Here is a 13,176-nt window from a genome sequence, read left to right as displayed (position 1 = left end):
GATGTTATCACATATGGGAGAAGAGAACTAGGGTACATATGAGGAGCCTCGCAGACACCCCTGGATCCAAGCATCATGACCTCGATTGTACTCTCATAGAAATTTAAAAAAAAGGCCCTCTAATCTTTTATATCCTTGAGACAGTCCAAAAACAGACCTAAGGAGATCACATATTCAGACTATTATTGTCAGTGTTAGAAACTGTTTGTTTTCATTTGCAGCCATTCTATGGTCATATTCGGATCATGTACACAGTTGGCTATTCCTTGTCCTTCGTGGCTTTGGTATTGGCTCTTGGCATTCTCATTTGCTTCAGGTAAGGATTCCTTTCATTTACAGTTGTAGAAATATTAATAATTGGAGCAATTTATTATGAAACAAATTTAAGTTTGTGGAAGTAATGATTGTAAATGAAAAGCTTTATTTCTGTTTATCTGGGGAAGGATGGATTAAGGTGAAACAAATCACAAATTGAACTTTAGACCATTGTTACCTTCTGTTCATCAGGAAACTGCACTGCATGAGGAACAACATCCACATGAATCTGTTTGCCTCCTTCATCCTACGAGCACTGTCTATACTTATCAAAGATGCTCTTTTAGAGGCTAACCACACATCGCAGGACCTCAGCAGAGATCAGGAGCAGGCATTCTCTCGAGCATCTATTCATCCAGTGGAGATGCTGGCTGACAATGCGGTCGGTATTGATCTGATGCTGAACAACACAGAACAGTGTGAGATAGTAACCATTAAGAAAATGCATTACAGATTCCTAGATTACCATGGTTTTCTAGCTTTTCACTGACAGTAGATAAATGTTTCCTAATGTCCCAGGATTCCACGGTATGGTCAATAAAGCGGCCATACCAACCCACAAGAATTGACCCATATAGTCACGTGCATGCACATGCAGAAAACAACAGTTTCTGCTTAATTATCCCTACTCTTTCTAAACAATGAGTGTTTTCCTCCATTAATTTCTTCTGCATTACAGCAAATTGTTAAAGTATCAAGTAAGCGGCCATTTAAGGTTCTTTGATAACCACAATGAAACACAGTCCTGCAAATTGTATTATGTTTTTAACAGAAAATACAGGTATAATGTTAGAGGTGGGATACACTGGTTGGCTGTACATAATGAGGAAAAAGCAGAGAGGTGGACAGCCTAGATTGCATGCCTTTGGACTTAAATCCATCAAAAACTGTGCGGGATATGTACTGCCATAGTTACAATTTGTCTAAGAATAATAGAAATAACTGACTAAAAACCTCAGCTGGCACCCAAGGTAGCTATATGCATGGAAATGATTCATGATATGAAAGTGTAACAGCTATAAAGGTAATTGTCAGATGACCAGCTGATATGCAGGGATGAGTTATGTGTTATAGCTGGCTGGGGCTGGGGTCTTATTCATTGCTGTTGTATAATCTGATCGCTACAGGCACAAAGCCTGAATCCCAGCAGAGGAAGCTCATATCTACCGCACCTCAGCGTTCACATCAGCTACATAACCTTACACATTGCATGGCTTGATAGTGCAACATTTCTAAAATAATCCCCACGGCTGTCTTGCAGACAACAGTTAGCTGTCGTGTTGCTGTGGTGATGATGCAGTACAGTATTATGGCCAATAGCTACTGGTTGCTGGTAGAAGGCATCTACCTCCACAACCTTCTGGTCATTACTGTGTTTACAGAGAGGAACTACTTCAAAATCTACCTGTGCATTGGTTGGGGTGAGTTGGCCTGTTATATATCTGTGAGTGTGTGCTTGTGTGTGTTCACAGGTATAAAAAATAAAATGATAAGTCAGGACAAATTAATGAAATGAATTAATAGCAGGTATAGGCAAAAGGCTGTACAAAAGTGTTTGCATTTAGACAACTCTCATTTTTTTCTACAGGTACCCCATTAATATTCCTTGTTCCATGGGTGATGACTAAATACCTATATGAGAATCAAGAGTAAGTTGCTCTCTGTTAAAAGTCAGTAGTAGGGTCAATTTAACGTGATTATTTCATGAGGGCTTGACTGCAGCCGAGCTTAAACAGACATGCTTCATCTGCACATTGTTAAACATGGTCAGGATTTGTGTTGGCACGTTCTTCATTTTACTTGTTAAAATTTAGCTCCACGTTTTTGTTTCAGTGTTTTAGGATATAAGGAGTTCTCAGCAGTAAATGGGATAAAGGGGAATTTTAAGGCCACACATTGCAACTGCTGGGACATTGCGTTATTATGTAAACCTTTGAAAAGCCACAGTGGTGTTCATCGACCCAATCATTGCTGGAAAAGCTTGCTTTTACATAGGAATTGCAAAACAGTGAAGCGAAACGCATTACACAGTGAACTTTGTCCAAGAGCATGAGGTGTGTCATGTAAAGAAAATATATCTCTCTCCAGCTGATAAATACCTAAATGCTTTTCTTTTTTCTTTTTCAGGTGCTGGGGACAAAACATAAATATGAACTACTGGTGGATAATCCGCTCCCCAATTCTGCTAGCTGTTGTGGTAATTTCCTTTTCCTCCCTGTCTTTATGTTTCTTGGTCTCCTGCTATTTCTCGCCAATACGCCCCCCTTTCAAATTTTTGCACTGACAATTCAGTAGCGAAAATGTATACTCCCTGAAAAATCCCATACTGACACATTTCAACTTTATTTCAGCCTTTATTTCCTCAATCACACACTGTACAATTTTAAACACACTTCATTTATTTGTGAAGCTTGAAAGGCTAGCTGCGTCTCAGGCATAAAATGTTATGAGCATGCTAATAGTCAGACAGTTTGTGACCATCTCCAGACTTTCCATCCTGTGACGGGGGCCTTTTATTTGAGGTGTGCTCTGCTAAGGTCAGTTCTAAGCATTAATATAGGTCCTGCTTGTCATGGCTCTTATGTATGGTCAGACATTCTGGCATTTTCCACGCATTAATCGTTCTGCTAAGTGGCCTGTATCCCGCAGGAATTCCTGTGTTTAAGTTGTTGTTGTAGGAATGGGAGGGCAGTTTCCCTCTGTATCCCGATCCCACCAGTTTTAAGCTGCAGATCTGAGTGGAAAACTGCTCTCAGTAGTGTAGACTTTTAAGGCTGTACATGTTCTCAACATGTAATTTGCAATTTAAATAATTACTGCAACATCATTGAAGTCTATGCAAATATTAAATAATACATCCATTAGCAGATCCTGAAGTGCATGTACAGTATGCATATATAATATATGGGTCCATTACATTCATAGAGAGCTTTTGTAATTTTGAGGACAATGGCTTAGGGAAAGCCTCAGTGCTCTACAGTTGTATTGCATATAATATATTTATACTACTATACTATATTTATTTCCATTTAAGCTAACAATACATTATTCATCATGGCCAAGGTCAGCATCCCTTTATTTATTAATACAGGTTGTATTTACATTGAAAAAATGGGTTATGGTTATACAAATGTATTCGTTCTTGAAGTTTCATATACAGTTGAAATGTTTTTTTACTTCTATCATCTTGTAGTTTTTGATCATTACAGTAAATGTGTTGAACAAAACATGTTTTCTCTTTAAAACCTGCATCTCAATAACATCATTGTATAAAAACCTTGTTAAAAATTGTATAGGCATATTTGGTCCCGCTCGCTTTCTTCTACCGAGCACCTGCAAATTACCCATAACAGCTTAGTTGTAAATATAAAAGGTCACATCAAAAGGAATTTTCATCAGGAGAACACCGACTGCTTCTTGAAAAGCCAGCTACTGTGAAAGGGTCGCCTTTCGCCTGTGCTTCTGTGTGCAATGTTAAAGGTTTAAAACATTGCAAAACATATTTTTAACTTACTGGATGCATTTTTTTTTCTCGATACACAGAATTAGCACAGATTCCATTATTAGCACAAAGTTTCACACATTACCCTGGGGCGCCAGCTGAGGTGTGACTGCATGACTTGAAATTACAAAATATGTCTGTTCAATCGAGACTCTTACAATATTAGTGCTCTGATCTGTTTTCCATAGATCAATTTCCTTATCTTTATCCATATCATCAAAATCCTCGTGTCAAAACTTCAAGCACACCAGATGAGATACACAGACTATAAGTTCAGGTGAGTGTGGATGTTGAAATGCTTTTTTTTGTTGTTGTCATTTATATTTTTGACTTTGTTTGCTTAGTCTGTGCTTTCTGTCTTTTCGTGTACTGGCCTCATTCCTTTTCAGGTTGGCAAAGTCAACTCTGACCCTGATCCCACTGCTGGGTATCCATCAGGTGGTCTTTATCTTTGTCACAGACGAATCCACCAAGGCTACCATCAGTTTGCGTCTCACCAAGCTATTCATGGACCTCTTCTTCTCTTCCTTCCAGGTGGGACTGTGAAATGACACTGTCCATTTTCAACCAAATCCTTTCATTATCTGTTTCTTTGGTAACAAAGACTGCACCATTTCTAAAATGACTTTTTATAATAAATCACTTAAGGATAAATTAGTTAAGGAAGAATGTGCTTGCTCAATAATTCAGGACATTTAATCATTGTTCTTTAGTCTCTATTTGAATAAAATTCTGAAAATGGGCAGGTTTCACTGTGGAGACATTGAGAACTTATCATGTCATAATTTCACACTGTTGTTCCTAAATGAGATAAAAAGCTAAAAAATGTCATGATGTTTTTCAAAGCAGAGATGTGAGAAGTTATATGAGGAAAATACAACTAGAAGTTGAAAGATTGCTCTTTGTTTTTGAATAATAGCAAGATATCCACACATCTATGGTCTTGCTGCACAAGATTAACAGCAAATCACTAAAGATCATCCTGTCTGTGATTCTCTGAAACTCTGGGCTTCCCTTCTGAGACTGTTGAGAAGTGCCTTATTTACATATATGTCAGAAATGATTACATTAACATAATACACTGCAGCTAAATGACTGTATCACACTGACGGTGACCTTTAAGCTTTGTGGGCACAAATGACAGATGAGCAACAGACTGACAGAGAAAAAAGCAAAGAGAATCCCAAAGTTGACAAAGATAACAAGTGCATTAATACACAAGATAAGATGTTACAATCCCTTGTGCCATGATTTGAGGCAACACATTTAGAAGCCTAGTCCAATTGAAAACCGACCAGCGGGCTAGTAGTCAGCTACCAACTAGCAACCAACAAGAAGACACCAGCTAACTGGCCTTGCCAACTAGCTGATAAGAAGTGATGGGAGTAGGCAGTATGTAGTGCATCATTGGGTTTTTCAAGTAGGCACCTCTGTCATCACATTGACTACCTATCTCCCCAATTGGTGAAATATTTGGTTTTAAAGCAGCAGACTTGCCCACAGAACTTCCCACTGTAGTGTAGTATGCATACTCTGATGTACACTGCAAAACATTTAGTCATGCTATAGCTTCAAAAATTGCATTGTCAAAAACATATGAATTAATATTATAGGACTGACTTAGTTTTGGTCATCTCCACAGGGTCTCCTGGTGGCCATCTTGTATTGCTTTGTCAACAAAGAAGTAAGTTTCCTCATTTGCACAGCCAAACACTTTGTTGTTGTTGTTGTTGTTGTTGTTGTTGCTGTTGTTGCTGCTTAAATAATACATACTTTTTTCTCTGTTCTGTACCTTAGGTGCAGTCTGAGATTCTGAAGAAGTGGAAGCGCTGGAAGCTTGGAAGGAACATCGAAGAGGAGTACCGCCACACCTACAGCAATACCCCCAACACAAAGACAAGCAGCTTGTTGAACCACGTCTCTCGACTGCCTCACCTCCCGGATATTGCAAAAACTTCTGCCCCAATTGGCAGCGCTGAGGAAAGACACATGCTGGTTACTGGCTGCCACAATGGTATGGTTCACAGTCAGGAGGCTGCCAAGTGTGTCTACCCACTGAACGAGGGAGCTATCAGCAACTGCACCACAGTGGAAGATATCAGAATTACAGACAAGGTCCAGTGCTGTGAGGTGCAGAGAGAGAACATGGAGAGCCACGTGTGAGAGGCACTGGGAATTTGGAATTTGGATGATGAAAGTTGGATGAGTTTGAGACTGCCCTAGTTGGCTTTGAAGACTGGGACTAATTGAGTCACTTGTCAGAGCAGCCCTCAGAGACCAGTGTCACTGGGAGACACCAGCACTTGGCCTTCTCCACAACCTTAGAAAGGAGAACAATAAGGCATCCAAACAGAGATATGCCATGAGTCTTTTAAATGGATTTCTCTAGATGTTTGTCAGACGGTAAAAGAAGCTGTGTTGTGTTGAAAGGTTGTGCAGGATCTCCGGACATATAAGCCATGTAAAATAATAAGTAAAAACAAACAGAAAACCTCATCAACAATAGAAAGAAACCAGAACAACAAAAGACACAGGGTCCTATCACGAGCTTCTGCTTTTATTTGTGACATATCAAATGCGCATTTTGTGGTACTAGAGGTTAAATTCAAACTGAAAACTGAACTATGTACAGAAAAATGACCAAGAAAATGACACAGACAAGGATGGCAGTGACAGTGAATTATTTTTTATAAGCCTTTTCTCTGATACGTGGTAATGGTTTTCTCGTCTGTACTGACTTTGATGAAAATATACAGAAAAGGAGGAATCATTTTGTTGACTGTGCCTCATACAGTAAGGAAACCCCATGGGAAAATTGGCAGCTGATTCCTCCTCACCCTTTCTGGCTTACATATAGACATTAAAAGATGACAAGATGTTGTATGTGATGTATTATAAATTAACTAAGTGATCATCACTTGACTTACTTATGTGTTTATTACCTTTATATATACATATATGTACACATATGTGTGTGTGTGTGTATATATATAGGTCAGTCCTTAAATGATGCTACAGTTGTGACTTAAACGTGTCCATCGTGTTTTCAAGGGTACAAATAGCATTTCTATGCCACTTTATGTGTTTTCTTTTTCTCTTGCCATGAAGTTGTCTGACTCATGCACCTCAGTATCCCGTATGAACATCTACAGAGTATCCCACTCAGCCCTTAAGGTGAAAGTTGTTAAGGAAAACTGAGGACTCAAATCATGGATAAAAATACACAACATATAGATGTGGCTTGTAAAGGCATGCATGCATAAAGTATGAATTCACCAACATCACTCAAAATAGCATGTCTCCTCTGGGACAAGGGTGTTTGTGCATTGCTATGTGTGAGCTGTCATGCATGAAGGTTGCACTGCTTTATTGGGCTTAAGTTTGAAGTTGTGTGACTCATTCGCCAGGGACGTGTGCCATACAGCTCCATCACAGCGGTATTCCCACTATGCAAAAAAGAAGAAAAAGAAAAGCCTGCGTTAATGACTGATGGCACACAGTGTTTAACATGCAACCTGACCCTGTGTTTGCAGGAGCTGCGGGCACATTGAACAAAAATTTGCATAAAAAAGGTGAAACAAAGGCATGCGTTTTAATGGGAAACAAAGCTGCATAGGCAGTGGTATAGTTGCTTGCTTCGAATACACCGCATTTATTTTCAAACAAGGAAAACTTCCTCCTGAGCACCAATTGCTCTTTCAGTTGCTCCAACAACTTTACTTTGTCTGTATGACTATTTGCACAGTGTTAATTTATAATTGGTTATAACTGATACACATATATGTGTGTGTGTGTGTGTGTGTGTGTGTGTGTCTGTGTGTGTATTTTATTTCACAGCAGTTAATCTATTACATTTCTGTCTGTATGTTTGTGTATGTGTGAGTGCATGGTGTTTGCAAGTGTATTTTCCAGGGTGTGTGTAGTTTTCTAATTATTGCCTGCAGCCAGGAGGGCAAGGGTGTGATTTAAAGCAGTGTTACTGGCTTTGTACCCAGCTTCGAGGTCAGAGGTCATCATGAGTCAGTCCCTTCCCCAGCATACACAATATAGCAACACAGCACATTTCCACACATCAGCTTATATTAGACACAAGGAAGATGCAACTCTGTGTTTTACTACGGAAACTACTCCGATCCTCGCTGTAATTTTTCAGTAGTAGTAGTGTAGAGTGGAGCACAGTTTGTTTAGTCTCTGCATTTCCACTTCGTTCAGATATCGCTGAAGAATTGTCCAAGAAAATTACAGGCCGTGGCAGGAAAATGTTTGGATAGTCACACAGTAATGAAATAATGCTGTACACATTGGGTAAAAGCAGAAGTATATTGTCCATTTTATTTCCAGCTAATAACTTGACTGTGACTATAGCCATGTATGTATTTGAAGCCAGCAGCTTGGGCCTTCCTGGATCAAAGTGGATCTGTCTGAATGTATTCTCTGAAAGGCCCAAATTAGTATGTTTATTTTTTATTTTCTCTGCAAGGTTATTATGTACAGTATATTTGATGTAATGAACCAGTCAGTAAAACTGTGTTCAGTTGTATATAGCTAAACATACGTTGTGTCAGCTTTGTGCAAAAGGTGAAAGAATAAATGACATGTGTGAAAGATTATTTTCATTCTTTTGTATTGGTTCATTTAATCAAAATAAAAAGGAGAAGGCCCGTGCAGATCAACTTTCTTGGCTTGCTGGTGATGTCAACTTCTGGCCGGCCAGTTGGCTGGCGTGCTGGCTGGACTGGCTGAATGACACATTGTTTTTTAAGACAACTGACAACTCATTTCATTCAAGCCACCCAGCAACCTGCAGGTATGAGCAGCACATGCGGAAGTACAAAAAACAATGCAGTTTGATGCCCTAGGTATAGGTAAAGGGAGTATAGGCAAATGCTAAGGGTGCCAGGGATCCATAGCGGGCACACTGAGAGCGAGTTTTTCTTTTTCTTTTTTCCATATTAACAGCCTACTATTGATACTACTTTATATACTATAATTTCATAATGTTACCAAAATCCACTACAACTTATCTGAAGCATATTAGTCAAAAGTTAGTTGTTGCAGCTTTTTAGGCAGCTAATGAGCGCCCAGAAACCAGAGGCCTGTATCATAAAGCAAGCTCAACTTACCCGGTTTTACTAAAACATAACCGGCTGAATCTATCCACAACAATGACAATCTGGATAAGCGGTAGCACGACGCTAGTTATAAACTTGGTAGCTTAACCCAGGTTTGTCTCGTTGTGAATCGGTGAACACGCACGTATAAGGGCAGGTTCCAAGGCAGTAGACCAATCACGAGCGCTGATACGTCAGCAAAAAGGACAGCATACTTCTCCTGCGAGGAGCAAAGACTGATTCTCCTCAAATTAAAGAAAAAAAAGGAAATCTCACTCAAGATCTCGAAAAGTCAAACACCGCAGCTGCATCAAAGAGACGCCAAATGGCATGGTAAAGGATTGCAGATTGCATAAATGCGCAAATTACACATCAGTGGCTCAATTAGTTTATATTTAACCAAGCTATGAATCCCAATCACTGCACTTACATAGATGAATCGCGTGTGTGACAATTAGTGTCATTCCCCCAGATATAACCCCTCTGGAGTAAAAAGAACGTGGGAGCAGATAAAAACCAAGCACAAAAACATAATTTCGTCTGGTGAGTTGGATTTCTTAATTCTATAATGTTACATGGGCTACAATACAGCTGGAAGCTGATGCCCCAATTATCAGAACATCAAGTTATTAGCCTGAATGAAATTATCCTGATTTTGAGCTGTGTTTAAGCTTAGTGGGGACAAATGTCAAAAATGTACTCTTCTTTGTGTGGTTATCTCCTGGAAGATGCGTTAACACCGTGACGCTCTTCTCGCGATTAGGGCTCCAATCTCAATCGGGTTTTTAATGAAAGGGCACGTGATTCTTTCCCGAATGGCTAGTTGGATGGTGGGTGGAGCCTTTTATCAGATTTAGATTGATCCTGAAAGTTACCCTGACCCGAAGCAGGTTTGCTGTTCAGAGTAAGTTACCATGGTAACCTACCCCAATAAGAATGAATCCAGCACTGTGATACCAGAAACCCAGGGTTAACCCTGAAGTTACCTCGTTAAGCCAATTGCTGCTTCCAGGTAGCACATTGCTACATCATGCATATTATTTTACATAGTTTTTGAGCATTATTCTTATTTCACTATGTTTATGTTTTATTATGTCTGCACTGGGTTCTATCATATTTTATTTGTGCAATAAGTATCTTATTTATATTAATGGTTAATTTTGTGTAAATTTTGCATCCATTTTAATTGTATTGTATTTTGTATTTTAGATTACTTATTGTTTATATGTGTGAAATAAAGTGAAGTTGGATTAAAACTGAATTGTACCTCTTATTTTTTAACCTGTTATTATTCCAGCCTTTTTGTAAGAGCTCCTATTTAGAACATACCCAAAGTAAGTTGAATGCTGTTCATGATCATTTTGGAGCTCATACATGGCCTTGGTCTCTTTTGAAAGCCAAGACTCGTTTTAATCACAAAAGTCAGAATCACTCTAAGTGATTTTGTTCTTGAGTAATCAAAGTTAGCACACAGTTAAAAAATAAGAAGGTGTTGGGCTCGCCTGACTTTTTTTATTTTGAAAAAATGCATTGGTTGTGTCAGCTGTGTTGGTTGAATGCTTTTATCAATGAAATCAGGAGAAAATTACATATTGCATGCAGCGTTTACTCAAACACAGCTTGTGTACAAGACTCTGACTGGTTCAAAAAAGCTACTGCTGTCCCATATACCCCCCAGCGGGATGTTAAAGGGTTATACTGCTTTCATTTTTTTGTATTTTGTTGTTTGCCCATGTGTGCTGTAGAACAATGCTGCATGATGTATAATATACCGAGGTTTCATCAATATATTTTGTGCAATAGCTTATTGATGGAGGTGGGAGCGTCACACTGTAATTTCACCTAGGGCACCATAATTACTATGGTCGACAGCAATATGTTTATAGTACAAAAAACCCTTTTGGTCTCAGTACCTTATTTCACTGTTCTTGACAACTGTATAGGGACTAAATTAATTTATAACTCATCTGTTGGTTTTTTAAAAGCCTTTAAAAAGGCTTAAAGTTCTGGATAATTACAGTTGTGGCTCCTTCGATTGACAGGTGAAGGATGGCGGCTGTCAGAGGTCACTAGCTGCTAGCTGTGGTCTTACTGCTAGTCCTCACCTTAACTAATGATCATTTTGGATCATTTTGAAATAACTGGCTGCTATTGCTGCACTTACTAAAGGAACATTGAAGAAATTTGTCCTCCACTTTTTTCGGTGAATTTTGACTATTATATATACTAGGTGTCTTTGTCTAACATCTAAAATTACATATTAGTCTATATTATTATTATATTAGTTGTAGGTATTGTACATGTCTTATTACTTTGTCTGTATCATCACTGTAATGGTAATGGAATGTCAATGCCAGACTTGGTTCAGTTTGTTAAAAAGTTAGAGCTATGTACTTCAGCTGACCAGTTTTTGTAACGTATTGCTTGAGGCAGGGTTGAATAACTTCAGATATCACCTTCCACCACAACTTAGGAGGACTGATACAGCTATCAGGAGCAGGGAGATTCATTATGCAACCATATCTGTCACCGTCCGTCCAGCCAAGGGAAACAACTGAGGCACTCTAGGCAAGATTTTTTTGTTGCCATTGGAAATCGGACAACTCGTCATGTAAATAACTACTACTTTTTTAGCATGGCCTGGCCTGGATGATGGGATAAGTTACTGTTCACAACATGTGACAAATCAGAGACTCTAAGATAAAAAAACATCTCTTTTTTTGCACTTTTTTTGTAGTGGGGATATTTAGCTGCTAGCCATTAGCATGAGGCCATACTACCTACCGAGGTATCGCAATAGCAGGGTATGTCCCCCCCTGCTAATGCTGACTTGGCACACGACGTCCTCCACTTAGTTGTATGTAGTCTGCAAACATAGCTTCCTAAAGGCCCTTTAGCCATGCCTCTCCTACCTCCACAAGGCCAACATCCAGTACATCACCTGCAAGACAAGACACTAGACCTCTTTTATGCCAACATTAAAGAGGCATACCCTTCATCCTTCCTTCCCCCCTTTGGGAGATCTGATCATGAGCTAGTGCACATTCTTCCTGTGTACAATCTTTTGGTACACAGACAACCAGCAGTCACCCACAATCCTTAGGAGACCCTACAGGACTGCCTCAACACCATGACATGGGACATGTTCTGTGAGGACCATGGACAGGACATCGACGGTCTCACCAGCTCTGTCACGGATTATATGAACTGTGCAGACCTCACCATCCTGCGCCAGCCAACTGTATGGGACTGTGGAACACCTCTTCAACTTGAGCATGAGGTTGCAGAAGGTACCACTGCTGAGGAAGTCATCCTGCGTGGTACTGGCACCCAAGTCATCTTAACCCAGTGACTACCGACCAGTGGCTCTAACAGCCCACCTGGCAAAGACCCTGAAGAGGTTGGTCCTCCAGCAACTGTGCCCTGGTGAGCTTAGCCGCTGACCCACTGCAGTACACCTACCAGCCTGGCATCGGGGTTGAAGATGCTGTCATCTTCCTCATTCAGAGATCTGTCTGGAAGCACTGTGAGAATCATGTTATGTGATTTCTCCAATGCTTTCAACACCATTCAATCAGAACTTCTAAGGGACAAGCTGGACCATGCCGGGGTGCACCAACAGCTGTCAGTCTGGTTCCTGGACTACCTGTCAAACAGACCACAGTTTGTGACGACAAAAGACTGTGTGTTGGACACAGTGATCAACAGCATGGGGGTGCCACAGGGACAGTCCTGGCCCCTCTCCTCTTCACCATCTACACAATCTACTTCACCCACCACACAAACAACTGTCACCACAGACGAAAGGGAGTACCGCGAACTGAACCAGAACTCTGTGGCCTGCTGCCAGCAGAACCACCTCTGGATTAATGCATTGAGATGCACATTGAGATGGTGGACTCTTACAAGTACCTGGGTGTTCACCTAAACAGGAACCTGGACTGGACTGATAACACTCAGGCATTATACAAGAAGGGCCAAGCAGACTCCATCTAAGATGGAGTCAACAGTCCTGCAGGGCAGCAGGGTGCCCTCCTTAGGACCTCCTGTGACTCTGTGGTTGCGTTGGCCATCTCTTATGGTGTGGTCTGCTGGAGCAGCAGGATCATGGCAGGAGAGGGGAAAAGATTTAACAAGCTAGTGAAGAAAGCCAGCTCTGTCCTGGGCTGCAGTCTTGAGCCTGAGGAGGTGGTGGGGGACAGGATGATATTGGCGAAGCTGGCAAACCATGACAGAACCATGACAGCG

The 13,176-nt window shown here is 40.3% G+C and overlaps 1 protein-coding gene across 1 annotated transcript in view; it reads left to right on the top strand.

Annotated features, from left to right (window-relative positions):
• gcgra (glucagon receptor a) overlaps window positions 1-8,427 on the top strand; it is a 36,877-nt gene extending 28,450 nt beyond the window's left edge. Inside the window, exons 6-14 of the mRNA XM_047570791.1 lie at window positions 222-316; window positions 508-697; window positions 1,577-1,736; window positions 1,904-1,964; window positions 2,443-2,512; window positions 4,006-4,094; window positions 4,207-4,351; window positions 5,460-5,501; window positions 5,615-8,427. Coding sequence (XP_047426747.1) covers window positions 222-316; window positions 508-697; window positions 1,577-1,736; window positions 1,904-1,964; window positions 2,443-2,512; window positions 4,006-4,094; window positions 4,207-4,351; window positions 5,460-5,501; window positions 5,615-5,980 — 1,218 coding nt within the window. The 3' untranslated portion in view covers window positions 5,981-8,427. The remainder of the gene's footprint in view (window positions 1-221; window positions 317-507; window positions 698-1,576; window positions 1,737-1,903; window positions 1,965-2,442; window positions 2,513-4,005; window positions 4,095-4,206; window positions 4,352-5,459; window positions 5,502-5,614) is intronic.
• The last annotated feature ends 4,749 nt before the right edge of the window (window positions 8,428-13,176 follow it).

The sequence above is a fragment of the Mugil cephalus genome, chromosome 20 (genome assembly GCF_022458985.1).
Source record: "Mugil cephalus isolate CIBA_MC_2020 chromosome 20, CIBA_Mcephalus_1.1, whole genome shotgun sequence".
Classification (NCBI taxonomy): domain Eukaryota; kingdom Metazoa; phylum Chordata; class Actinopteri; order Mugiliformes; family Mugilidae; genus Mugil; species Mugil cephalus.
This window is presented reverse-complemented; position numbering and strand designations above follow the sequence as displayed.